The 26,943-nt window shown below is 45.6% G+C and overlaps 3 protein-coding genes and 1 long non-coding RNA gene across 5 annotated transcripts in view; 1 reads left to right on the plus strand and 3 right to left on the minus strand.

Annotated features, from left to right (window-relative positions):
• The window catches only part of GPRC5A (G protein-coupled receptor class C group 5 member A), a 25,107-nt gene extending 16,646 nt beyond the window's left edge, over positions 1–8,461 (minus strand). The window contains exon 1 of one of the 2 annotated variants that reach the window (XM_075058155.1): positions 8,330–8,461. In XM_075058155.1, coding sequence (XP_074914256.1) covers positions 8,330–8,352 — 23 coding nt within the window. In that variant the 5' untranslated portion in view covers positions 8,353–8,461. Of the gene's footprint in view, positions 1–6,251; positions 6,328–8,329 lie in introns of those variants that run through there. The other variant, XM_075058158.1, reaches the window with a different exon arrangement.
• Positions 7,773–17,062, minus strand: DDX47 (DEAD-box helicase 47). The gene is made up of 12 exons (XM_075058154.1): positions 16,926–17,062; positions 16,156–16,249; positions 14,486–14,674; positions 13,735–13,806; positions 13,064–13,182; positions 12,473–12,544; positions 12,235–12,351; positions 11,898–12,044; positions 11,445–11,582; positions 9,917–9,987; positions 9,249–9,378; positions 7,773–9,151 (listed from the first exon to the last, which is right to left on the minus strand). The coding sequence occupies exons 1-12, from the start codon at positions 17,007–17,009 to the stop codon at positions 9,032–9,034; spliced, it is 1,353 nt and encodes a 450-aa protein (XP_074914255.1). The 5' UTR covers positions 17,010–17,062; the 3' UTR covers positions 7,773–9,031.
• Positions 17,063–17,211: 149 nt separating this feature from the next.
• On the plus strand, positions 17,212–19,027 carry LOC142045042 (uncharacterized). The gene is made up of 2 exons (XR_012654506.1): positions 17,212–17,376; positions 18,289–19,027. It is a non-coding gene; the product is annotated as an uncharacterized LOC142045042 (long non-coding RNA).
• Positions 19,028–21,145: 2,118 nt separating this feature from the next.
• APOLD1 (apolipoprotein L domain containing 1) lies at positions 21,146–26,014 on the minus strand. The gene is made up of 2 exons (XM_075057987.1): positions 25,866–26,014; positions 21,146–23,775 (listed from the first exon to the last, which is right to left on the minus strand). Exon 2 carries the CDS (start codon positions 23,768–23,770, stop codon positions 23,030–23,032), a length of 741 nt encoding a protein of 246 aa, XP_074914088.1. The 5' UTR covers positions 23,771–23,775; positions 25,866–26,014; the 3' UTR covers positions 21,146–23,029.
• Positions 26,015–26,943: the final 929 nt, after the last annotated feature.

Genomic DNA, 26,943 nt, shown 5'->3' on the forward strand with positions numbered 1-26,943 from the left:
AACTAAATCCAACCTATAATGATTGACCCGTCTGACCAGTAGTGTTGTTTTACTAAAGGTAAAGGCAAAGGAAAGTGGCAATCCATGTGCATGATTCTGCCAAACAAAACACACATTCTGGATATGACATGATGGACATGACAGTCTGGTTTCTTTAGCAAACACAGCATCTGTTGCAGTCTTGTTCTAATTAAAAAAGTCTGCTATTACATAACAGTTGATAATCCCCAATCTCCGGAGCGGTTAATCTAGATGTACACATGGTTAAAACCTCCACTGGCCAATTGAAATCTGACTTCCCTAACTACACATTTATAATCATCGAGCAGAGAAATGACACTGTTGAGCCTGTTACTGGTTAGGATGTATCCTAACCTTCCAGGACAGCAAAAAAGTTTGACAGGTTTGCCCTAAGCCTAACCATCCTTCTCTTTACTCATCAAATGGATTTAAGACTAATACAATTAATGACTTGAAAGAAGTTGTTGAATATAAATGAACCATCTCTTCCTAACAAGCAGTCCTACATTATTAAGCAACAAGAGACTTGCCCAGAGAGCCCAGCAGGATCTCCATTTCTTTCTATCATTTACCTCATTCCTTTTTTATCTGTGAACACAGATCCCAGTCAGTCCCTGAATGGCTGAGGTGGCATATGCCTGCAAGTGTGCAATGGCGGGACCTCCACCTGCACAGGGGCTGTAATAGCTTCCTCTGGCAAGAGGCTTCAAAGCACAGAGGTGTCTCCTAAAATGCCATCAAGATGGGGAGAGCCATGTGGGAACTGCTGAGGCAGCTCACATCTCCCTGACACCCTGAAAACACAAGGAAAGCAGAGCTGGAAGCAAATGGCTTGGACAAGCACCTGTCCATCAGCTGGGAGAAGAGCCTGCAGGACCAAATTGCACTGCAGCATGAACAGCAAAGCAAAGAAAAAGCCCTGGGGCAGCTTAGGGACCTGGTTGCAGGCTGCTTGGTGGGGCAAGGCTGGGGAGAAGTGAGCAGGGCAGAGTGCAGAAGGTGCTTAGAAAGGGGGATGCATGCATGAGACCTTCTTGGTGAAGGCAGGGAGTCAGACATGTAGGAATGGCTAAAGGTGGGGGGAGAAGATGGGAGGTACCCAAAAAAGCACCCAATAATGGAAGCTTAATAATGCAACACATTCTAGGGCATGCTGAGCACGAGAAAATCTTGCTCGGGGAGGATCTCAGCAGAACTTGGCAGGCCTGCGCCAGCTGCAGGAGTGAAGCACAGAGTTGCCAGTTAATTATGTGAAGGGAGGCCTTGGCCGATGCTTCCAAAGGAGTAAGTCAGTCCATGTGGAGAGGCCTGAAGGCAGGGAGGGAAGCTGCACTCAGGCACTCGTGGGTGGAGGGGCTCCCCTACCCCAGGACCTGCAGGGAGATTCCCTCTCCCTCAGCCACAGCAGAGGTGGCTCCCCAGCTGCGTGCCCCTGCGGGCACCACCACCCCAAGATCTCCACCACCGAATGCTTTCAAAGGTTAGTGGAGTCCCTTGGTCAGCTTTATCTGATCAAATGATGAAATCCTGCAGACAATGCAGGAGAGCAGAAAGATGCAAGCTCTGCCTATCTGGGCAGGGAGATTTTGCTGACATGCTGAGCAGGCAGGCTAACCTGCTCTGGTGTACCACTACAGCCTTGTACATCAGGCAGTCAGGGCTTCTGCTGCAGGGCTCAGCCCATTGCCCACTTCAGTCACATAGAAAAGCCTTCCAGCTGAAAGCACACAAGCTCACAAGCTGTTTCCTTCTATCCCGGGTTAATTTTAAGGCTCAGCATGGCTTCTGGTGCAGTTACCTTACTTTAGCAAAGCAGGCAGAAATTTACATATTTGTCCTGCCGCTGCGAAGGCCAAGGAGATGAGCATCCAGATCATAGAAGCCACTTCAAGGCAAGGTCACCCAGCCATGGTTGGCTTCAGATCTCTACTTGTCAAAGGTCTTTTCCCCACCAAGAGAGGTAACAGCTCCATGCAATTCACCATCCAGCTATAAGAGGGACTTCCCCCCCATCAGTCCTCCTCTTTATCCCTGTATCTTCACATGTCAATAATTACTGCACAGTACTCTCCACAGACTTCAGCGTATTTTTGGATGTTAACCCACAAGTTCTTTGAGGCAGAATAGCATCTTCCTCTGTGCATTTTCTGTGCTACCTGTGTAAATTGGTAATACACGGTCCTATAGATCTCAGGTGATCAGAGAAGCAAAGGGCTGACACAGCTAACAAAGCTGAACACTTCCACCAGGAGGCTGCCCTGGCCCAAGCAGGAGAAGCTAAAGAACGCAGCAAAGGAGGAGAGCTCTCAGTTTTTATCCATGTGTCCTGTTTGGCACAGGACAAGCAAACACTGCTGGTTCAGGGACTCTGCCTCCCTTTCCAAGAAAGAACAGAGCAATTAGCAAAAAAAGAAAGTCTTATTTGCTGTGTAAGATACAGAGATAAAGACACTCACCAAAAATTTCATTGATACTATGCCCTCCAGCAAGCTGCCTTCCCATTGCACAACAGGTTTATCAGCAACAGAAGGCTAACAGGGTCCTGCACTAGCCACATCTTCCTCTACATCTGCTGCTTCTACCGAATTCAAGATAGCCACAACTGTCTGTTATAGGATTTTCAAAGGAACACAGCAGTCACGTACTCACAAACAGTTCCAGCTTATCACAACCCTGATGGAGAGGGAGATTCCTCACTAATCACAAAGTGCTGTTCACCAGCCAGACCAGGTGGCAGTATCTGACCTGTGAAAGCAGCACTGGCATTTTCAAGGAGGGGAGGTAGCCTGGCATTCACAGGATGGATCTTCAAAAAGTCATCCTCTGAACTAGATAGAGGCAGTACAGTTGGAGTAAAGAAGTCATCTCTGAGTGGGAGCCTTGCAAGAACCAAAGGGTCACAAAACACTAGCATGCTTCACAAGGAAAGGCTCTTTAACAAACTCAGCTGAGATGAGCAAGCCTGGATGCAGCCAGCTAGCTGAACACAAGCAGAAATGAGGCAATCTCTAAATTTGATCTTAGAGAGAACAGACTAGCAAATCTATTTCTGACATTTCTTCCATAGATCTTTGACAAACCATTCCTCACTATGTTATCCATTTTGGAGAGCACAGCCAATAATTTGTTTGCATTTTTATCTAAATTTTTCTTGAGAATTGGAAAGGCAGCTCCAAGATTCCTAGTTAGCACTAAAACAATTTTCACCAATGGGTAGAGAGAGCCTAAACTAAAGATACACTCAAGTCATGTATGTGTATCCAATGGAAAACAATCCATAGCTCTGCAGAACCTCCAAGAGGCATCTCAAGGCCTGCAACCGCAGAAATGGAAAGCTGATTCTGCCTGAGCTCTGTCAAAGGAGTCTGTTAGGCTGTCTGCTTCATATTCTTGATCGTGTTTGGAGACCAGTCCTTAACAACCAAAGAGAGCCTCTGGCATGCACCAGGATAAAGGTTTAGCACACCTGTAAGCATACACATGAGCAGCAGTAATAGGAAATCACTCACTAGTAGCAAATTTATCATTCTGAATACATATTGAGGGAGAAGTATTACTTCCCTGCTGATGATACATCAAGCACAGAAGCTGGCAAAGACAGATCAGGCTGGGTATCTCCTGTTATAAATTCCCTTCATCTGAGCTACAATAAAGACAGTAGAAGACCAAGTATATCCAATTACATGCTCGACTGGGGTACCTTAACTTCTGTTGCTTTAAATAAAATTGAATGAGCCTCCACACATTCTCTCCCAGGCTTGCTCCATGGATCTTGTGTCCCCTTACATTGCTACTGCAGGAAAGAAGGTACTTTTGTGACTGCAACTCTCATTGTGCAAAAGACTTTTTCCTACATGAAAGCCAAGAAATTCCATGTTCGAGCCCTGTTCATGGGATGGAGCACATGTACAACAAAAACCACACAAAGGAACGATTTTCATCTGGAAAGCCAGCATAACCAAAGCAATTCAACATTATCATACAACCCTCCCTCTACCTCATACAGATGACTTGCAGAGCAAGTTTTGCTATTTGTCATTCTTTACACAGAGACATGTTTGTGGGTGAAAATCTTGAGGATTAAAGGGGACTTAAATCAATCCAAAGGGGAAACACATGCCAAAAAACCTGCCTTCCTTGACAATATCAAACAGGGAGGAGGAAGTGATGGACAGAAGGAATAGTCTCTGTGAGAGGCCTGTCAACAGGGTTCTTTTTCTGCCTTTGCTAGGATTTGAATGGAAGACAAAATATTTCCCCCTTTTTGCATAGAAAGCCCACATTAAATTTCCCTTTCCTCAGAAAACTTTAGCAAGCACTAAGCCCAAGGGAAGGCAGAAACTTTTGACAGTCCTACCCCTAGACTTTATTTTAGGGAGAGGCAACAGAGCAGCATGTACATCTCTGCAACAATGAGGACCCTCCAGCAGAGAAGGCAAAGATAAAAATAGTCCTCTTCCCTTTCAGCATGCAAAATTACACCGTGTTAACCTCTAGTAAACACAGCTTTAGGCTTCTAGATGCTTCCCTGAAAAAGTGCTGAACAAGCTCCAAGAACATCCACCCCTCCCTGAGGATCTACAACGTCAACAGCTGGAGACTGCACAGTGCCACTGTCTCCTATTGCACAACTAGACATGACCTTGGCGCAGTCCAACACACATCCTACCATGAAACATGATGTATACTTGATTATCATGTTCAGGAAGGCATGTACGTGTGCCTGAGGGGGGCTTTGGAAGCAGAGAAAAAGTGCTATTGTCATCATCATAAGTTTCCATATCTGAGGGGTCCTCAGGAAGAGATACGGCACTGGAGGCATGGCTGTATTCATCCCTGGGCCAGAGAGCAAGCAACCACTGCCATTTCTTCGGTGCCAGAAGACTGAAACATCCTTAGCTCTCCCTTTTAAATATTGTTATTTAGAAGGAGCTTTCATAGTCTGACCAGGAAAAAAAAAAGCCATCTGAAGACTGAGAAAGTGTCTTCTAACTTTTTGATTTTTTTTTTTTTAAAGCTCAGGAGTTAACCCCAAAGCTTGGGTTTGTCAGAAACTTATGTTCTGATTCTCCGTGTTTACATGGCCACAGTTCCCCCCCCCCCCCCAAATCTACTAGTAAGTGCATAAGCAAGAGCAGTAAGAATTCACAGTGACTACACAGACTACCTCTGGCACCAAAGCTGGATTTTTACAGCATTTCCTCTGCACCATTTACAAGAATTGCTCACTTGGATGTTTACAGAAGCTCCTCACATGCCATTGCAGGCAAACCACAACTTCACATTTATAAAACATCAAAATGCTTGGTACCTGCCTGTGTCTTTCACAGGTCATGCAATCAATTCCATTCCTTTTTAAGTACTTCCAAGGCCTTTTAAGTATGGTGGATATTTTCCTTCTTCAGTGCTTGGCTAAACTGTGAATGTACTAATTTCAGTCCTGCTTTCTAAACTAAGGCCCTCCAGATTCCCAATCACTTCTTACTCTGACAGTTCCCTCCTAAACTTGAGCCTCTTCTCAGCACAAGTTAATGGTGTTGCTAGAAAGTCATCATACTTTGCTCTCCCTCTTAGTCATCTCTACTTTTTCAGGGCAAGGGGGAAGGCAGGCTGCCAGGTCCTTGAACAGGCTGTGTTCCTCATCATTATTTTAAGCAGACTTAAGCTTAGGCTGCCACCACAGAAAAAAGCCCTGCATTCCCCACCTTGGTTCCCAGCTGTGCTTTTCTGCCTGTGTCTTCCCTTGCAGCCCCTGGGCAGCCGGTGCATGGCACTGGGGAACCGAGACACCAAATCCATTTTGGACAGGTCAATTCAGCACATCATCTGCCCTGGACTACTGTGTGGTTGTAGGGACTGCTACTTTTTGCAGCTATCCTCACTTATGTTGAAGTCAGTTATCCACACCGACATCAATGCTTAATTTTATGCCTCCCCTCCAAAGGATTGTCCTGCTTCTGCTAGCTCTAGAACATTTAAGTGAAAGGCACTACATCCCCATTCTTTACTGTCCAACGTAGTCACCTCCGCAGTATTAAAAATCAAAACTATAAAACATTATTTAAAATATATAAACAACCATGTTCTCATTATGGACTTGGAAAGTGCAGAATTGTTTCAAACTGCAAACAACCCCCCCCCAAAACATCTTTCGAGAACGCAGTTTTTGTTGAAACTTCACTTGAGTTTCAACCACAAAAAAATGACAGGCTGTGTTAGCCCAATCCTACCTTACGTCACACTAAGGTTAATCCTCCACTTCAGCTCCCTGCTGTGCAAAGACTCGAGGTGTGCAGAGAGGTGTGCTTCAGAACTGCCCCTCAAGAGTCCTCCTGACTGAACAAACACACTGGTATCAGTTGATGTACAAAAGTATGCAGCCACACACATACCAGTGCTGATATTTTCCAAACTATTTCTGATATTTCTTTTATCCAGAGACAGACAGGTCTCGCTCCATTCTTTTCCCCTCACATTTCATTAGATCAGTTACAGATTTTGCTTTAGCCTGGCTGCAAATTCTGTTTTGACCAAATACATCTTTAGACACTCCCTATTCTGCTTCAGTTATACAAACACCCTCTGACCTAGCCCTTATGGCGTAATCACAGTAAGAGACTATTTCCTGCCCCTCCAACCTGTTGAGATATTTTTAGTGGAAATTGAATGCACATACCTGTGGCAGGTGAGGCACCAGTGAGAATGTGGGTGTGGTGAGACCTTTGCTTTTCTAGTGTCAAGTGTTTCTACAGCTTGTCATTCCAACTCAAGGGAGGTGGCCAGCTGTCTAGGAGTTACTCCTCTCAAGGAGGCTCTGCACCCTTTTACAAGGAGCAGCTCTACATCTTTCCTCTGTTATTCTTGCAACTGCAGAGAAGGGATAGAGAATCTTTGATCCCATCAAGGGGCAAGACAGATCCCCTCTGCTGTTGCAGCCTTCCACACAGGAAAGAATGCAGAGAGATGCTAGAGACACCACCAATCTGTTAAAGAAAGCCTCATACTACTTCTGAGAGGAATGACCCTGCCCTACATCCTCTAGCAGTAAAATTGCCCTTCACATCACTTTACAAGATTCGTTCAGGACTGACTCTGCATGCCACCCATTACATAGCTGGGAGTAACACTAAGAGGTTTTCCAGAGACCCAGGAGCCTCAGAGGGCTTTAATATTCATTTGCTGATAGGGGGACCAATCCTGTCCTGCTCATGAAGGATAAGAAATTTTGTTCAAGCATCCAGCAGCACAGAGGACCAGTTGGGAAGAGTTCCCTTGCTTCATGGAGAACAAGCATTTGCGTCTCCACCAATATGCTAACTCATTTTATTCCTCTGTCTCTGCTGCATTCTAGGGCTGTTTCCTCTTACCTGTGGGGATCCCTACCAAAGGGCCCTGTAGAATTAACATGTTCTCGTTACTGGGCTTCCAACCCTGCCTCTCTGCACTAGGATGCATGCAGGATGCACACTCTCTTTCTAAGAATGCTCTTAGCAGTCAACATACCCAAGATTTGTACCCTTACTTATCTGCCACTGATCTTAGACTGCTTTAGAGCTATCAAACTTGAAGGTGACTATTCAGGAGATTTGAGTAAATTGCTACCAAAAAACCAAAAGGATAACATAAGAATACTGGCACTCTTCTCACACAGAGGGTATGTTTGTTTTTCATGAAGACAACAGAGCTGTTTTAAATAAAAAAGAAAAAACACATTCCCCTTAGTTTTAACCATGCTGTTTTTTGTAATTTTGCAAAATGTGCTGCCCCAAACAAAAGTATAAAAGCATTCTAGCATACGTGTGTATATTAGACTTAATGTTGACACAATGAAGTAACCATTGTGCTCATCTTGACTACTGCAGTAGTTTCTGCTTTCCATTTACATCTAAAAAAAGAATCTTTTGAACATTGTTTTTCATGTAGCAGAAAATCCAGTTTATAAATGGTTCTAACAGACATTAAATTTTCATGTTGAGTGATCACGAAGGAGCTTCTCGCCCTTCTCTGCCCACTCACCAGCAGAAATGTCCAGTGTGAAAATTTTTATTGCCAGTGGGAACTAGCACAAATCAACTGGTTTGATATGACGACAAGTACATTTATCCCATTCTTGCAGAAGTCTACTTATATGGCACTGAACTCTGCCTAAGGCAGAAAAATAAATAGGGGAACAGAAAGAGCCTCTACAGTACCCGTTTTTCTTCACCACCAAGCTCGTGAGCTGCTTTCCTATGTAAATACTACCCTCTTGTGTTGGTTTGTAAGTACTACAAGAATCAGCCACAAAAAAAACCCAAAACAACCAAACCTCTTCTTGATCTTGCCAACCATTACAGATTCTGGATGGAATTCCAGGCAGTGAATAGCCTAATCCTGCCGAAACAGGTTCTCTCTGTGCTGGGCCACTCTTCAGCTGACACATCTAAGGTATTGATGTCACGTCTGAATCGCCAAGATTGACCTAAGGAAACCTTCTGGCAGAGCTGACACTCAAAATGAGCAGAACATGGCAGCGATAAGACAAGGAAAACCAGGTAGCTCTAAAATTAAGCAAAATATATTTGGAATTCTCCACACCACATGTCCCTTCACTAAGGCAAGGGCATCACAGCTGTGCTGTGGAAACACAGTTACTTTTAACTTTTTCCTCTCTTTCTTCTGACAGACCTATCTGACCCCAGGTGCACCTGGTGACTTTGGGTAGTGAGACAGGCTGCAGCAGTGGGAAAGCTGCATTCACACTGCACTTCTCTGTGAATGAGCAGGGCCAGACCACAGCTACTTTCAGGTCCAGAGGTGATGGTCTGGTGTCTCTGAAAGGAAGACTGGTCCCATGGTACCACAATGGGCCAAGCTCAGTCTGTAACTGGTGAAGCAGAAGAGAGGGAGTTGCTTTCCAGGTGGACTGCCCAATTTCCTAAGCAGTTCTGAAAAAATCCACTGGAGGTTGCTTGGTAGACTGGTTTTGCCGAGCTCATGTAGCCATAAAAAAGTCTGTCCAAATAGTGAACTAGAAGGCTTTCCTTTTCTTCTTCTTCCCACCTGCCACCTTATTCCTGACACCAATAGCTTCTTCTGTGTCATCATCATCATTGCAAGATCGCTTCTTCTCTCCCTGCTCCCGCAGCTCCTGCAATGCAATCAAGACATTCATTAACCAAGAGTTCTGGCACTCAAGGAAATTCAGACTACAACAGTGAGAAGAGGGACAAAAAGCCAGCACCTACCATTCGAGCAAATCTCTGGGCCTCAGCCACACGCTCTGTCAGCATCATAACTTCTTCCTCTTGCATGGGGAATGCTGGCAGCTTCTTGCCAATCAGGTGTTCAATGCGCTGGAACAGCTCTACATCGTACCTGAGAAAAGACAAGACACCAGTTTGAATCAGCCCTCTAGAGACTGCTTCAGCTGTCACCACCCACACACATCACCCCTTATCTCCAGCCCACATATATTGTTAGCTTGTGCTGATGGTCTTACAAGCAACTCATAATTGCATCTGAACGATGCCATCGTTGGGGATGTCTTCACTGATTTATTCAGCTCATCTCAGTTCAAAGTATTTGGCAAAGCCTTTTTTTAGACAAATACTTCAGTATTTATCAAAAACCCACACTTACTTAACCTGTATTATGTATTATAAAAATGTATGTATATTATACAATCAAGTTATAAACAGTTAACTCTGCTCATTACGTGCCTGCTTCTAGAATTTACCCTAGACCTTTCTCCTTCCCCACCCTGGGCTTAGAATTCTCTCCCCTTTAACTAAATAAATCCAGCAGGCACCTCAAAATGAAAAGTAGTATTTTCTTCTCACCCAGGATGAGGTCAGATGTTTTCTGCTCTGAAACACAGCTGGGAAGAGTAGGTCTGCCATATTTTAACACTTACTGTGTGACAAAGGTGATAGATTTGCCAGATCTCCCAGCTCGAGCTGTTCTCCCAACACGATGAATGTAATCCTGAAAACAATTTTCGTGATAAGCAGTAAGATATGTGCACCAAACACAGAACAGAAGTTATGGGGAATCAGCCCATATAATTTTTCTTTAGGAAAGAACAAGAAAATGGGGAGAAAATACAGCCAGGATTAAATACTCAGGACCGTGTGCAGCACTAGGATTTGAGAAGATGCTGGCTTGTGGTGGCATATCTTTGGTTTCAACATTTGAATTCCTCTCTTTCTGAAGGAGACCACCTCCAATTATTCAAGACTGCAGGACAAATGTTGTGATACATGACTTTGCTAATGAACTATCACTTCCTTGGAAAGCTGATATTTAAAGTGAGCTAATGTCTGCATTTTCAGTCTTGGGATCTAGTGCTCTACATAGTCTGCCTTCCAGACAAACCCTGCAGCAAGTAGATTTAAGTTTGACAAGCACAGTGAAAGGGAGGATGAACGAGAACAATTTGGAAGCATCTGATCTATTGAGCATCTTCTGTTTATATGGTTTTCCAGGCTGTTTTCCAGGTTTTATACTGCTTTATGGAAATTAAAAAACTCCCTTCTCCATGCAGGATCTGTAGAGAAAGGAAGCATCATGAGAAAAGATGTGTTCTATGACATGGTTAGGCAACAGGGAGGGGCACAAAAACTGTAACGATGTCATCCAAGCTGCTGCCCCCACCATTATTTTTTTTTTAACCATTGTCCTTTTACAATGTCAAAGGCAGTGTCTTCAAAAGAACCACCATATTTTCTTCTGTTTGCAATGTATAGTATCTCTGATCATTAAAAGGAACAATAACAATTCCTGAAATGCATGTTAATGGCATGCTTTCTGAAACTAGGCTGGGAAACAAAGTCATACCCCTAAGGTAATACTATACTTTCTATAAGGTAGAGAGTTAGTAACTCTCTTTTTTTCAGTTTGCTGTACTTTTGTGATATGAAGGTGAAACGTATTAAAGACATCTTTCTTGATCAAATCCTCGTTGAGCATAATGGGAGAATTTTTACTTTTTTTTTTTGGGGGGGGGGGGGTGGTGTTTGGTTGGTTGGTTGTTTTTTTTTTTGTTTTTTAAACACAGTTTAAAATGTGAAGGCAGACCTGGATCACAGGAACAGAGATGACTACCTGAAACCAGCAATATGTTAAAACTATTTCCAAAGTCTAGAAGCCCTTTAACGTAACACGGCAAAACACATACTCTAAGCAGAAATACAAAGACACAGAACATCCCTCACTTCCCCTCTCCACTTATGGGATCAGTTCTGCAATCCAGATGAGGCCACCCAACCAAACTGAGATACCAACTCAATTGCAGAGGCTGAACTACATCTTTTAATCTAGGGAAGCGTGAACTAGACCTCCAGTCAGCAGAACAGAGAAAAGGTGGTTTTGTTCCTTTGTCTAGCTTCACTACACCTCCCAGTGACCAGAAGTGTGCTCTCAGCTGGCACAGACTAGCTTACCTTAGAGTGTGTAGGAATATCAAAGTTTATCACCACATCTACATGTGGGATGTCCAGACCTCTGCTTGCAACATCAGTAGCCAGCAGAATAGAACGTGCCTTTGCCTTGAACTTGTTCAGAGAGCCCAAGCGTTTATTCTGGAAGAGAGGAGGCCAAAAGGGAATGAGAAAATAATGCTCATTCTGGTTAATATGCTCTTGTTGAAATACTGGTACAGAAGAACTGGGGGAGAAACTACTCAGAAACTTCACTTCTCTAACTTCTTTCTGAACTATTACAGAATCAATGGCAGCATTCACTTTAGTTAAATTTCTAGGGATCAGTCCAGTCCACTAGCTGTGAAATACTCCTTCTGTAAGGTAGTTGTGACTCAGTATGGTGCAGCCCAATTTCCCAAAATTTCCCATTTCCCATTTCTCCCGTCTACTGCATTGTGTGGTGTATGCCCATACCTGACTCATCTGCCCATGGAGGGGAATGGCAGTGAACCCCAGGTTGCGAAGCAGTAGAGCAGTCCTCTGAGTGTTGTTACATGTACTACAGAATATCATGAAAGAGTTTCCAGCTAGTTCATTCAAGATGTAAACTAGGTAGCTGTCCTGTAAAGAGAGAGAGAAGAAAAGAGAAAGAAAGAAAAAAAAACAAACCAAAAAAACACCAGAGATAATCACAGATGTTGCCACATTAAAGAGTAAGTATAAGCCAGCAAAGATGGCAAGATATTGGGCAGATGTGGGAACAGCAAGACAAGACACCATCAGAAGAGAGAAGAAAGAGAAGTGGCATTACCTTGAATTTGGAGGGGATGAAAATGTAGTACTGCTGTAGTTTTTCAACTGTCTGATATTTGGAAGACACAGCACATTTAACAGGATTCTTCAGAGCAGCACGCTGGAGTTTTTGAACCTGGGAACATCAATGTAAGTTAGTACTAGATAGACAGAGATCTTGTCAGAAACCTGCATCATGCAGTCTAGTCAACAGTATAGCCTGATGGAAGAACTAAAGCAGAGTACTCTGCTCTCACCTTCTTGGTCATGGTAGCAGAAAACAGGAATGTCTTTCTGTCTCGAGGAATCACTTTTAGTATCTTATCCACCTGTAAAAATAGAAAGGAAATGGAAATGCTGAATACAACAGCAATCGAGACATAAGCCTACTCCAAATATAATGATCATCCAAATGAAGAGTAATACATGTGTGCAACAGATGCACAGCAGGAACAGACTTCCCCTCTTTTAAAGGAGAGGTGTAGGCTGATAGCTTGCTGACAATTAGGCATTGTGAACTCCAGAAGTCCAATAGCAGTGCAACTATCAGGCAATATTCCTATAGGAACATGCGTGTGATCGTGTTCTACAGTAACTGTGTCAATGTCATGTGCTCCAGAGAAACCAGTAGATTTCAGAGACAAAATGCCTCCTACTGCCTTGCTAGTGTTCTGCAGAACTCTGCTAAAGTTCTATTCCCACCATAGGCTTTTGTGCAATTATTAGATCTTAGTTACAATTTGCTATTAATTTCTACAGAACAGCTCAGTGTTTACTATGTGGCTGTATGAAGCGATTTTAAAGGGACTCATCCGGTGTTCCAAGCTCTTCTTTTAGCAGATTCCTACCTCTGTCTCAAAATCCATGTTAAGGATCCTGTCAGCCTCATCCATCACTAGGAACTTCAGAGCTCGTAAGTTGAAGCCCTTTGTGTTCTCCAGATGATCAACTAGACGGCCCGGGGTTGCTACCAACAAAATCACGAGAGCAAATTTAGAATAAAAGCAAAGGAAAAGATCCAAAGAAGCGAGAGAGTAGTCCATTACAGAAATGGGATTCTTTGCCCAAGAAAAGTAAAGGCAGGTTGCTTTGTGGGAAGGATTCTTTTATAGGATATCTTTAGAATGTTTTGAAGTAAGACTAATGGAGTCAGACTCTCTGAAGAATGCCCTCCTTCCCCCTCTCCCCCTAAAAAACCCCAAAACCAAACATGCAAAACAAGACAGACTGTAGATGAGCTGTACTGAGAAGGATGAGACCAGCATTTTGAATACTCGAGGAGAATGAAAAACCAAGCCAAAGGCAGTCTAGCAGGAATGCTTTGTAATGAGCGTGTAGCAGCAAGGCTACTGGTGTATAGTTGAGAAAAATTAACAAACCAGTACTCAGATCTCAGGACAAAAACAAATGAAGGATGTACTCTCACTTCTTCAAATGCACAAAACCTTTTGGCACTCTTTCTTTGGACAACTGCAGTTTGGTAATATTCATACCCTGTACCCCCAGCATGTGAACTTACCAATTATTACATGTGGTTTCTTGGCTAAGGCCAGAGATTGAGACATCGTGTCAATTCCACCCACAATAACCGCTGCAGAACAAAAAAAATACAGTGAATCTCTCAGTGTAGCACCAGCCAGACCCTGGTACTATAGTGTTTCCTCCTACTCCCTGCCACCCACAACAACTCTGTACAAATGAAAGGCTACGTATCTTTACAAGAATTCACTTTATTTTAGCACACCTGACCTTCCCAGGCCTCTTAAGCCATACAATTGAGTCCTTACTGACCCCGGATATTTTCTTTTCACAGTTCAAAGAGTTACAGGCAGAATCTATTCCTTGCAGCTTAACTCAGCTGCAAAAATCCAGGAATTCTAAAAATACCCACAAAACTTTTATGTTTATAGACAATATCTAAGGAACCAATACAGACAGTCTGAAGGAAAGATTAAACTACATCACACTACAGAGTGGAGCTCTCTGCAATTTCACCAGACAATTGAGAAGATTATCTTCTACTTCCATCTTTCACTGTTTGGATATAAGATGCAGAAGAGCTGCAGACTACTCCATGAGGAAAGACCATACAGTCTTTCTTTCCCAAACCAGATCTCTGTCTTCCAGCACCATGAGCTTTTCTCACCTTTTGTTCAACCCTCCATACAAATACTCTGTACTTTTTCCTTTGCAATCTAGAGCTGACAAATTTCAGTTTCAAACTTCAGCAGTCTTCAGGAAAAATGTTCCAGTATCACAAAGCTACTTACTACTGTGGACACCAATGGAAGATCCAAGAGCTTCAAACTGCTCTGAGATTTGGAAGGCCAGCTCCCTTGTTGGTGTGAGGACAAGAGCAAATAATCGCTGAGGTGTTTCCAGCAGTGCTTGAAGAATTGGCAAAGCAAAGGCTCCTGTTTTTCCAGAGCCAGTTTCTGCCAGTCCAATGATATCTCTGCCTACAAGGAGCAGCAACGAGGAAAAAAACTGTTACAAATCTAGACCAGAGAAAGAAGCCTTTAAAGCACTGTGCAGTAAAGCACAAGAATTCCCTAAGGATAGGAAAAAAAGGAGACACGCAAAAGGCAAAGAAGAACAAAGGGCCAAACCAAAGAATTTCAGAACATCTCTGCAGCATTTTTAGAGCGCAACTTCATTTGTACAATATTACAGTCTCCATCCTTTTCCATTCTCTAGTTAAACTTCTGCCAATATACAGATTTTCATACAAACTTTAGGTTAAGAAAAGCTTTATTATTTGTCAAATCTGTCTGTCCATTTACAGCCTATTGCTTCTATCTGGGTAAGTATTCTAGACCAACTGTTGTTTGTTTACTGGCTTACAAAGAAATAAGATGCTAGTGTTTGAGACTTTGGTCATACCAACTACAAGACAACAGCACTACCAAACTCACATTTCATAAGCCACAATCAATTTTATGCCATTGATTAAGAGAGTAATCTAAACTGGTTTTAAGCAGGAAGGATTAGGACAGCAAGTCCTTTGTCCAAAACCAGTGCAGGCAACAGGGTAGGATTCATCAGTAGAATCCATTTTGATCTCCTAAAATTCTATAGTTGAGAAGAACATGCTGTCAAAAGGCCTTAAACTGGAGATGACTTCTCAGGAATGCAATCTTACTTTTGTTTTTGTCAAGAGATTCTTATATATGGAGTAGAGTCCGACAACAGTAAAGTACTAGGACAGAGTAGACACTGAAAGTTTATTCTCATTCTGTCACTACATAAATCTGCTCTTGCTTCACAGTGGGGTTTTGTTTGTTTTGTTTGTTTGTTTACTTGTTTTTTTAAAAAAAAACGACAACCAACCAAATATTCTAGAGGCAGAAATGCTTGCTGGATTCAGTAATTTATTTTCCTATAATTCCAGGATGTTTACAGAAAGTCACTGTGGTTTGGTTATTATTCACTCCAGAAATCTAATTTCTAAGAATTGCCTGCTCACAGCAAAGCAGATTATACAAGCTATGTAATCAGTCAAGGCATCTCCACTTTCAGACACACACTGTAGGTCTCTACCAGAAGAGGCACAGCCCTAAATCTATCAGAAGTTTCCTGTGTGTCCTTGAGTATTTCAGAAAGAAAATGGTTGATACAAACTAGCAGCTCAAACGATTGACAATAATTCTGTTTAACATGGAGCGTCAGAACTATGCAACAGTAGTGAACATTCAAGAACCCACATTTGTACCCATTTGAAAGTTTGCAATCGTGGGCAGTGTTACAGGAGAAATTAGTATTCTAAGCTCCACATGGGAAGGACGCAAGAATGAACACAGAGACTACTTCTAGACAGAAATCTTCAGTGATGAAGAAGTGAGAACACTCTCATCCCTGCCACTTCTCACTCATCAAAATTCATTCACATAGAGCTCCTGGGGCATCCCCAGATTCGGGATCAGAGAAGCACACTGCTCACCTTGGAGAGCCACTGGAATAGCCTCAACTTGGATCTTTGTTGGCATCTTCCATCCTAACTGGTCACAAGCTTCACACAGGACATCTGTCACTCCCTGAACATTAGCGAAAAGAGAAAAGGGGCACAGACATCACCAAGGAGACCTAAATTGAATCATACAGTTACGTTAAAAACATGCTGCAACACAGCCAAGCTTGTCTCTAGCAGAGACAAATCCCATCAGACCCTCACTGCAACTACATGAAAGGGCAGGCTGCTCACAGTGATCCTCACCTCCAGCAGTAACTCCACAGATTTGTTCAAAACCACCAGAGGTAACTGCCATAGCAAGAAACTAATAATTTACCCCCCCCCCCCCCCCAGCTTACACAAGGATCTTTCCACGCACCCCCAGCTGTCTCTCTTCCCCTCTGGGGATATCCCACGAGCACGGAAAAAGGAAAACACCTGGGCAACTTAACGCAACTGAAGATACAGGCAGCCGGCTGAGCAGCACAGAGCAGAGCAGCAAGGCCAACCTCACCAGAGCAGAGGCCTGAACTCCTCAGACCTCCTGCCCGAGCACGGCACCACGCCCGCGGATCGACGCGGCGACGGCGGCCCACGCGTCTGCACCCCCCCCTCCGCGCACCGGCGGCCCCGCCGGGCCTTGGGCCGCCTGCGGCCTGCACGGCCTGCCACACCGGGCTGTGCGAGGAGCTTCCCTCGGCCGGATATGCGGGACGGCGGAGGGAGCAGCAGGGGCAGAAGCGGCTCCAGCCCGGGCTCACCAGGTCCTTGAAGCTCCGTGGCTCTTCCGCCGCCGCCTCCGGCTCCGGCTCCGCCGCTCGCCCTTCCTCGCCTCCTGCCGCCATTTTGCACCGTCCCCGCCTGAGGCAGCGCAGAGCACTCTGGGAGCTGTAGTCCCGCCTCCCCTCCCTTAGGGGCGTTAGGGGATTCGTAGTTCGGAGGAAAGAGCCAATCGGAGCGGGCGGGGCGGGGCTCGAGGGGCCGCGGGCGGGGGCCGTTACCCGCCGGGGCGGTCGCTATGGCCGCTGCTGTGGGCGATGGCGGCCGCGCTGCCGTGAGCGATGGCGGCCGCGCTGCCGTGAGGTACGGGCCGTCTCGTCTGCCTGAGGGCAGAAGGCGTCTTCTGCGCCTGGGGTCCTTCAGGGCGCAGCCCTCCGGGCAGCGGGTGTGACGCTCGGGGCACCGAGTGCCGTCCTTGTCTCCTCTCCTGAGGTAAAGGAGCTGCCGAGCAGAACGCTTGAGGAGGCCTTTCCTCTTAAATGTGTTCAGGGCTTGTTTTCTTCAGACTTAATTGGGCTTCTGCACGGGGAGGGGGGTGATTTACGTGGCGAGTGCTGTGCTTGGCTAAATTAGAAACCGTGGGTGGATTTTTGCTGAACTCCAGAGAGCCCTCCAGGGAAGGGGTTGTTACGGAGCTATGGCCGCCTGTATTGGGATAAGAGCACGCAGAACTGGCTGTGTGAAAACCTGCCTGCTTGGCATTAAGAGCAAGTGGCTAAGCCTCTGGCCTGCAGCTCAGCATTTGCACTGCTTAGGCAGCGTGTGTGGTGGCATTCTGTATTCATAAATTCTACAGCTGTGAAAGAACAAGAGAAAATGAGCTAGCCAGGCACAAAAAATATCAGAACATATATAAAATTACATATATAATACATATAAAGAGCAAATTAACTTCTTCAGAAGCGCTGGTATGAAACATTTTGACCTGCTAGCGAAGGGAAAAAAAGAAGAGAACTGTCATTGTTCCACCTTGTTTTCCTGTTTATGGTAATTGCCAATATGCAATTTTGAAGTCCCAGAAATACATAAAGTAAACTGAACTGTGGCAACTCACAGCATGAAATAAGAGAATAGGGGATGGGTATGGATGCAAACACTCCCCCAGCTCTCTTGATAGCTGCTGTTGTGACTCAGGCAGGGAGCCTGCAAGCACACAGTGAGAAGTGAAAATGGTGATGGATTTAGTGCCCTCTGAGGGAGAGCAGCATCAAAATATCGTGTCACGAAGGTAGTTCCTGAGCTCATTGGTTTCCATCTGGTCTGGGTGTGGCCTCTCTGATTTGTAGTCCCAAGGCTGACTGCAGAAGGGCAACCTTGCAGCTAGGTGAACTTCCTTTGTTTTAGGGAAAAGGATGCTAACCTATCCAAGAGCCTGGGCTTTGAAAGGATAGCAGAGCTGACTGCAAAATGGAACTCACGACTGCATTTCTGAGCAGACCTCCCTTTCCCTTGCTGTTTGGGAAGCCTGGCTGGGTGTGTTCACAGTGGAAATGCTGACGTACCTGAGCATCTGTCACTGGATTCCAAGTGTGCCATTTCCGCTGCTCCCAGAACAATGAGGAAAGTGAGAGGAAATCCGAACAAACTCTCTGCGTGACAGGGAAAGGAGAGGAAACCTGAAACAATTCACTGGGCAGCAGTGGAAATGAAACTGCTGCATCCCACTGTGCTCAGCAGCAGTGATTTTAAAATAAGAAATTTAAAAAAAAAAAAGCCAACAAAAAAACCCCCAAACAACAAGAAACACCCAATGTAGATGCTAGTGATAACCATATGTTTCAAAAATTACAGCATTCTGATCCATGAGCTTGCTATATATCATTAGTACTAAAGGTTAAGTCTGGCCAGCACTTAGACATGACCCTTGTAAGAGTCACTGGGATGCCTCTGGAAATGGAGTCAGGGATGTGACAGGACATCACTGCTTGTGATTCTTTGTTGAACTCATTGCCCATATAATATGGTAGGTGCTGTTTTTGGTGGTGAGCAGGGTGGAGCAATTCTATTCTGGTGAAATTCCAGTTTGGGTAAGTCCCTTTTGTCAGTAGATGTATTTGAATAAAAGTTCCCTCCTGTTCTAAAATGCTGTTGTGAACTCTCATATATAATAAAATAAGTACCTCTTCTAAATGTCGATTTTCTTTTTGTGTGTTTCAGCACAGGGCACTGGAGATTATACTGGATTTAGAAATTTTCACTCCAGGGCTTCTAGACTTGGCTTTTGACCAAATACATTCCTAGTCCTACTGCATGTTACAAGCTCAGTCTTCCTTAGGGGGGACAGGGTGGGAGCATCCGCAGTGGATGAATTTTAGTGCAGGTATAATGCCAGTTATTTTGTAAGGCATGCATAATAAGACAAGATAGACAGTGTGTATAGTAGGTCACAGTTAATGGTAAATGGTCCTGTCTCCCCGCTGGGATGCCCAGAGAGAGGCTATTGGGATATCCTGACTCCCTGACTGCACTCGGGCTCCTTTGTCGTTGACACCTTTTGTTATGCTTTCAAAACATACTATGGCACTTCATGTTAAAATGGTGCTTGCATTCCTGCTTCGCTGTTGAATCATTCCTCCCTGCAGCAGTTTCAATAAAAGGGGAGTAAAAATGGCATCAGGAGGCCAGGCTTCATAACTGCCAGCCCAGGCTAAACATCAAATCACACACGTACCCTTCTCCCCCTGCTGCCTAGCTACCAAAGGAAGGTTTCCACCAGCACGTCTACTACTTTGGAGGGTAAATAATAAAACTGCTAGCAAAAAAAGCTGCTTATCAAAGACACTTCCCCCAAATGTTGCTTGTGACTCTAAGGGAGTCACAATATTGGAACTAAGCCAATACTAATACTGGAGTAGGTGAACCCCTGTCCCAGCGCAGGTCGCTTGCTTCTGGTGCTTTCTTGGTACCAGCTCTAGTGCTCATCTGACCTAGCAGTGAGCCGTTTCAGGGAGCAAAAGGAGTAAGAAATGAATCTTGCCCCCAAATACGATAGATTTCTGCCAGCACAGCTCCCAAAGCTGGTTCCCCAGGGTATCACATGAGATCCAGCGCTGACCGTGTGCGAGGAGACAGGACGGCATGCCAGGAGCTGGGTGAGGAGGATCCGACCGCCTCCTGCCCTGTCTGCTAGCTGCTAGATCAAGTGTAGCTGAGGCGTGAGGGTGCACGCTTAAATTCACAGGACTACCTGGCTTAGAAGGTGTCCAATAGCACTGAATGGGTTTTGGAGCAAACCACGTCACACAGCTCCTCTGTCTTGTGTAGGATTACAGATCTTCCCGTCTGCGGGCCCCACTCGCTGCCTGAGCCTCCTTTTGCATTCCTAGGAAACAAACCTGGAGCAGGGAGTGGCTGAGACCTGGTCAGGAGTGTGTGGTACCTTGGACTCAATTACACTTGCACAGCAGCACTGTGCAACAGTCCAAATCCTGACTTCAAGTGAAGGGTTAGCCTAGGGAAAAACAGAACAGAAGAAGGATTTTTTGCCTGTGTGGCTGAGACTGGAAGCAAAAGTATCTGATTTGTCCCCAGCTGCTGAAACAGTGGCTGTGATTGCAGGACTGTGCTGAGCACAGCAAACCAGCCCTCATGAAGCTCTAAGCTATCAAATTCAGATCCTTCTGCCAGTCAGATTAGTCCGTTCAGAGCTTTTGTTGTTCCTATGATGTTCCCTGTGTGTGTATGTGTGGACGAAGCTGCATTGCCAGAAAACTGGGAGGAGGTAGGAGAAGTACATGTTACATAATTTTCTCTGTGATGATAAAACCAGCCATCTCAGATCATGGTAAAGCTCTTACTGATCTGGTGGAGTTAGCTGGTGATATGCTGGAGCACTAGGAAAAATTTTGGATCGTGTCTGCCTCTGCATAGTGTGCAGTTCACACTGCAAAACCACACTTACGTGCTCACACATATGCACCTCAGTGTTTGCATGTCAGAGACCAACATCCACAGTGTACATGGGCTAATATGCACATCAGGGTATGCACTCACACAGACATAAACGCATACACTCATACACGAATGCCAGCTGTGTGGCATGGAGCTGGTGACCTCACTTTTCATTCTTGCCTTCTGAACATGTCCAGCTGCTCGTATTGATTCCCTGGCTCCAGTGCCTGGACCATGAAATCGAGGTGGGCGAGCCAGGGGGCAAGAATGTGATCACATGCAGGTGTGCAGAGAGACACTGACACAAAAGTGCTTCATATTCATTTAATCGAACCAGAAGTGTACTTGTTCATTTCTGGCAAACAGGCATGGGCATTACAAGCATCTGAGTCATGCTGTAAGGGACCAAAGCTTTTGTTCTTCTTGTGTGTAAAAACAAATGTTGATGTTATGAGAGGAAGAGACAAAAAAGACAAGGACTCAAGCTTCGTGAGGTGAAGTGTTGCCCTTCCTAAGAGTTTGCTCAGTGTTACAGAATTACAGAGTGGGTTTTTCTGATCATCTTGATTCACGTGTCTGCAGGGAAGCTTCCCTTATCCATTGGGGCATGCTTGTGGAGGTGGAATTATCCCTGCATTCACTCCTCTAGTTGTCTCAAGTTAGTTTCTGGGGTCTCTTCTTTGTACCTCTTCCAGGTACTGACATAATCCCTGTCATCACAGTACTTGAGAACTTTTCAATATTTGTCCCAGAAACATCCTTGTGAGGTAGGGAAATGCCACTATCCCCATTTTAGACAGAGAACTGAGGCACTGAGGGGTCAAAAATCACAAAGGACATAGTTAACAGAACAGTCACTTGAAACAGGGGCACAGTCCTTCCTCCTGCTTCATAAGTGCTCCACCACTGAATCATCCTACTCCTCTGCACCCCTCTTGAGTATTAGTACCAGTATATATTTTGCTGACATGAAGCCTTCCCCGGGAAGCATTGCTAGGAGTATGTGTGGCTCTCCATGAGTGCTGCCTCCTCCCTCACAAACTACTGTGGGTCTCACAGACTGCTCAACTGCACGGAGAGCGGCACTTCCACCTCTCAGATATACTCCCATCACAGCTGGGCTCCAGCTCAGACCAGTAACACCAACCTACAGTTCCCTCCTTGTTGCAAGAGATGTAACTGCTTTCTTCCATCAGTGCCCTGAGGCAGGCTCTGCTCCCAGGGTCACTGACCTGTCCTTCTCCCTGTTTTGGTTCCTAAGATCTGTCACTGGCTGACTGTGTTTCACCTATTTTATAACTGCCAGCATTCAGGTCATGCTTTCCTTTTCCTACAGGGACTTGCCCTCCCTCACAGCCAAAGAACAGGTAACTTGCTCTCGCATGCCACAGACTTGCTTTGCCTCTAAGAATAGCTGCTTTCCTTTGGAGCAGAGGCCTCCTTTTTAAAAGGAAAAAAAACAAACCATCTTTAAATACAATATCAAAACCTTAAAATAATCCTATGTAAATAAATAGAACACAAACATCACAGTTCTCAGCCTGGAGAGGTTTCTTCAAAAGGGATAACAATTTTTGGCCCTGCTCTTTCACCCTGGGATGATGACCCATCCGCACAGTCTCTTATAGCTGGAGCTGCTTCCTTCAGCAGCCTTTCAGATGTACCTTGGTAATGGGACTGTACTCTACTGGAAATCGGCAGCTGCTGGCTTTTTGAGGGTACCCCAGCCCTTTCACCACTCATAGATTTGTAAGTTGTTTACAAACGAGGTTCAGTCAGCACCAGGACTGCAGGGATTTCAGCAGCCTCCTGCCCCGCTTCTTTTTGCTGCCTTGGGGAAGCAGAGCCGGGGAGATGGCTGGGGAAACACAGGTCTGAGGAATGTCCACCCACCCCTGCCCCTGCCTTCAGGCTCTGGGATCTGCTGCTGTGTACACGATAGTCCACGTGTCCATCGTAGCCTCCAACCTGAATCAGGTGGCTGCTGTCAGTCGGTGGGGGCTGTGTGTGTGTGGAAGCTCTGGCTTCCTAGCAGGAAGGAGTTTGTGTTCATATAGATGATGCACATGAGATGTGCAGAGCTGTGTGGATTAGCACCACCAATATTATGATAGCAACAGGTAGCAGTGCTAACGGTGACAATTCATCATGTAATGTCTCCAGGCCCAGTTTTACTTATGGAGCAAACACTCTTTCAGCTGGATGGTCTCGGGATCTCAGCAGTGTTTTTAGCACCCAAGCTGAGACTCCTCGTGCGTGGGGAAAGCTCTGTCCTGGACTCAAGAAGTTCACAAACTTCATCCATTGCCCTGGTGCAGGTCTCGAGGTTGGCAGCCAGCTTCTGGATTTTGGCCTTCAGCACGGCCTGGCTCACTTTCGTGACCTCCTTTGTGTATTCTGGCACGAGGAAGCTGTGGGAGCCGCAGAAGACCATGAAGCAGACGGAGTTGTACAGCGAGATGGAGGCCCTCTTCTCCGACTGGCGCAGCGTGGGGTCCCCCGGACCCTGCCCCCGGCGGAGGAACTCCAGGCAGCCGAGGATTTCCCTCATCTGTTTCCGACAAGTCGTTGCGATTTCCTGCACCTTCCTCACCTCCCGGGAATTGCAGAGCACTAAGGAGAGATCAGAGGTGATGCTGACGGCCCCCCCGGCGGTGGCCAAGCCCAGACCCACAGCCGACGCCAGCAGAGAGGCTCCCAGCGTCGCCGGGCTCAGGGACAGCCCCACGATGGCCGTGACTGCTCCCGCGGCGGTCAGCGTGCTCCCGCTGACGTTGGCAATCAGGGACCTTTTGCGGAGCTTGTTGAGTTTACGAGCCGCCTTGTGAAGGTGAGCGATTTGGCCACGCAGCCTCCGCCTCTGATCCAGCAGCTCTACGTGGAAGTGGTGCGTGGGGTCTGGTGTTTGGGGAAAGGCAGCACCGTTTCTCTCCATGGCCTCTGTCCAGAAACAGAAAAGGCTGGGTTGGGATTTAGGTTAAAAACATCCATGAGACCTGCTCAGCCTGGACCACAATTTCAGGGGTGGCATCCAGCCAATTTTTTTTTTCTTCACCCGGCTACATGAAAGGTTTGCTGTCTGCACACACGTACACGCTCACGTATACACACACACGTGCACGTACACACATGTACATTTAATTACCATGTCGCACTGTAACTTTCAGACGGAGGAACTTTTAAATGTTTTTCTTGTTCCCTGAGTAGACTAAAAAATCTTAAGGGCTGGGGTCAGAGGTGCTGTTGTTATTACCTCTGTGAAGACACAAAACATCTTTTCCAACCCTGGGGACAGAAATTCCCTTGAGATTAAGTGACTCAGTGCCCAGAGTAGTAATGCTGCCAGAACTAATGTGTCGTCCCCATGATGAGATTCAGAGGATCTGCAATATTCAAGGGCATCTTTCTCAAGAAAGGGCAGGCTCTGAGGAGGTGAAAGCACCCTTCCCAGGTTGTTATTTAGGGGTCTTTTCCCATTAAAGGAGGACAGAGGGAAGCTGCTGAGGGGAGTCAAGGTCTGGCTTTTCCATCTAGGAGGTGAGAAGCTCATTGATGCCTCAGACGGGCATTGTGAACATCCTTCCTTTCTTTAAGCCTAAGCAACTCAAGGTCCTGCAGCATTTTTTCCCTATTGTAACCTGGCGTCAGGGTCTGGACAAAGATGGGAACCATTGTTCTGTGGCGCTTACTCCAACCTGTGATGATGGATTACCAGTGACAGTGGCAAGGAGGTCTATGGACCTTGTTTAAAAGGTTCATGAAGGGCACATCAGAAAAGTGAGCCCACTTTCAGTGTGTGCTCCCTTGGGGATGGGGGAACAGTTGGAAGTGCAGGGACCTGTATTTCTAGAGGGTGAATCTTCAGGGTTTCTGTGCTAGTCAATCTCTGTTTTCTCTCTCTGTTCTTTGTCACAGGGGTAGAAAGAAATGTTCCAATAAGCATTTTCAGGTTGCTCGAGGGCTGCAAAGTGCTTTACAAAGGAAGCCAGCACCCTTAACTCTGCTTACATATAGGGCAACTGAGGCAAGGGAGGCAACAGGAGTGATGGAGCATCACCAGGGAGCAGAGCTTTTGTGCTCCACAACACTGCACTGTGCACAAGGCTGCGCTGCGTCTGTACCTAGCAAGGTCTAGCCATAGAGCTAAGAAGCTATTTGCAGTCCATAATGCCCTCATAGCCAAAAGCAATCTCTGCAGCAGAAAGAGTGTGTCCCAGAGCCAACTAAGAAAAACTATTCATTGCTGCAGCCACCTTTTCACTTCTAAGTCTTCTATAGTGTGTGAACTGGAGGTGCCTGGTCCCTCACATGGCACAGTATATAGTTAGGATCCTTGGGGCTTTCATTCTGCAGAATCTCTGTGTTTCAGAAGGAGGAAACCATAGTCTTTCCATCCTGAAGTGTGTAAGTAAATAATTCTCACTGCTATTTTTTTCCCTTCTACTTGTCCTAATCCATCTTACGCAGAATTCTTTAGGGCCTCCCCCTATGCCCTTCAGAACAGCTACCCCAGTGTCTCTTGGTATCATCGGGCCATTTGAGCCACTTAGTACATTGTGCTTTTCTTAGCTGGAGGCAGTGTCCTCTTATTTTTTACACTATAGCCAGAGATGAAGCTGAAAGCACAAGGACTGACACTAAGCTAAATGGATACCGGCATTTAAATGAACAATGAGCATATCATCAATAAGTTAACAACAGATTATTATGACGATCATTAAATATATCGATTCCTGTAGCCTGTTAACAATTTGTTCTGCAGATTTTCTTGCTGAGAACAGTCTCAAGTAGTAACAGTGGCCATCTCACTGCAGTTAGTAGAACAGTCATTCAATATATAGCATAAGCCGTACACTGATACATGTCTTTGGCATACACTGTTTTATGCCAGCATAAAGGAAAACAAAACCAACTCCTGCTCTTAGAGAAAAATCTCCCCAACAATAAAGGCATACATTAGTCCAAAACCTGCAAATGCTTTCCTAATACAGTGCTCAGAGAGACTCCAAAAAATACTGGTTCGAACTTACCTTTAGTTTCCAGCCGACCTCCCCAAAGACAAATTTTGATCTGTTTCTGGAGGAGACCAATTTATAGCTCCTGTGGACCAATTGCTGCGATGGGAATGCTTTGCCTCATACTGGGAGTTTGCCGTTTCCTGCTCTCCCTTGTGCAGAAGGATGTGACACACTGGAAAGTGACCTGCGGGACAGCGAGCACACATCATGTTCAGGAAACGATCCCTGCGAATGAACATTGTGTGTTCGCTTTTCCTGAAGTGTAGGGGGAAAAAGATTTTAAAAAAATCTCAGCCTATTCCTGGCGCTGAGCTAGTGCAGTCATTCCCCTCAGGGAACAGTTGCCTTTCCCTGAAATAGCAACTGACTTTACTCTGTGCTGGAGTCGCCAATTGCTTGATGACTGAAGTTTCCCCCCAACACACATTTAGAGCCAGTGGAACACCAGCCAGCCAGCTACTTCATTCAAGGCCAGTGTACTTTTAAAATCCCAGCTCTTTGGGACAATTGTGCGTGTGACTGGCTGGAGCACAGCAGCGCTGCGTGAGAGATGGAGCCGGTGCTCCGCTCCATAAGAGGGAAGCAGCTCCACAGCAAGACGATTGCTCTGAATTCCCATCCCTTCTCCTTCTGAGCAGGTAAAACCATGCAGCATCCTGCAAAAGGAGTGATGTCCCTGTGGTTTTGCTCTGTTTCTTAGCCATGGGCACCATGATGGTTGAGAAACAACCGTGCTGTTTTCCTAAGGGGGCTGCCCAGCAATCGATGATCAGAAAGAAAGGGTCATTGGGATCCTCTCTTTTGCCACCTGCTGTTGTGCCCACATACAGACGTGGCCAGAGGGAGGAATTGATGAAGGTGTTGGGGAGGAACAGCCTAAGTGATGCTCCTGGTGCTGCCTTTCACACAGAGCGAGGGCCAGCTTTAATCAAAGACAGATTCTTTGGATAGGGTCAGGAAAAAAGGATTTTTTGGTGGCAGTAAGTGGTGCAGCCCACCTTAGACCAAAGTGACATGTGTCCTTATTGACAGAGGGCCTGCGGTGCCAGGGACATCTGTTTTGAGCAGTTGTGCTTGAAGTTGGGGCATC

This window comes from Buteo buteo, chromosome 26 (genome assembly GCF_964188355.1).
Source record: "Buteo buteo chromosome 26, bButBut1.hap1.1, whole genome shotgun sequence".
NCBI classification, from domain to species: domain Eukaryota; kingdom Metazoa; phylum Chordata; class Aves; order Accipitriformes; family Accipitridae; genus Buteo; species Buteo buteo.

Bases quoted from the DNA above. Each gene is read 5' to 3' on its own strand.
- DDX47 (XM_075058154.1), bottom strand. From the start codon at position 17,009: ATGGCGGCAGGAGGCGAGGAAGGGCGAGCGGCGGAGCCGGAGCCGGAG. The intron at 16,250-16,925 runs GTGAGCCCGGGC...GCTAATGTTCAG, and splicing joins CACGGAGCTTCAAGGACCTG to GGAGTGACAGATGTCCTGTG. The intron at 9,379-9,916 runs GTAAGTGTTAAA...GTCTTTTCTCAG, and splicing joins TCTATCACCTTTGTCACACA to GTACGATGTAGAGCTGTTCC.
- APOLD1 (XM_075057987.1), bottom strand. From the start codon at position 23,770: ATGGAGAGAAACGGTGCTGCCTTTCCCCAAACACCAGACCCCACGCAC.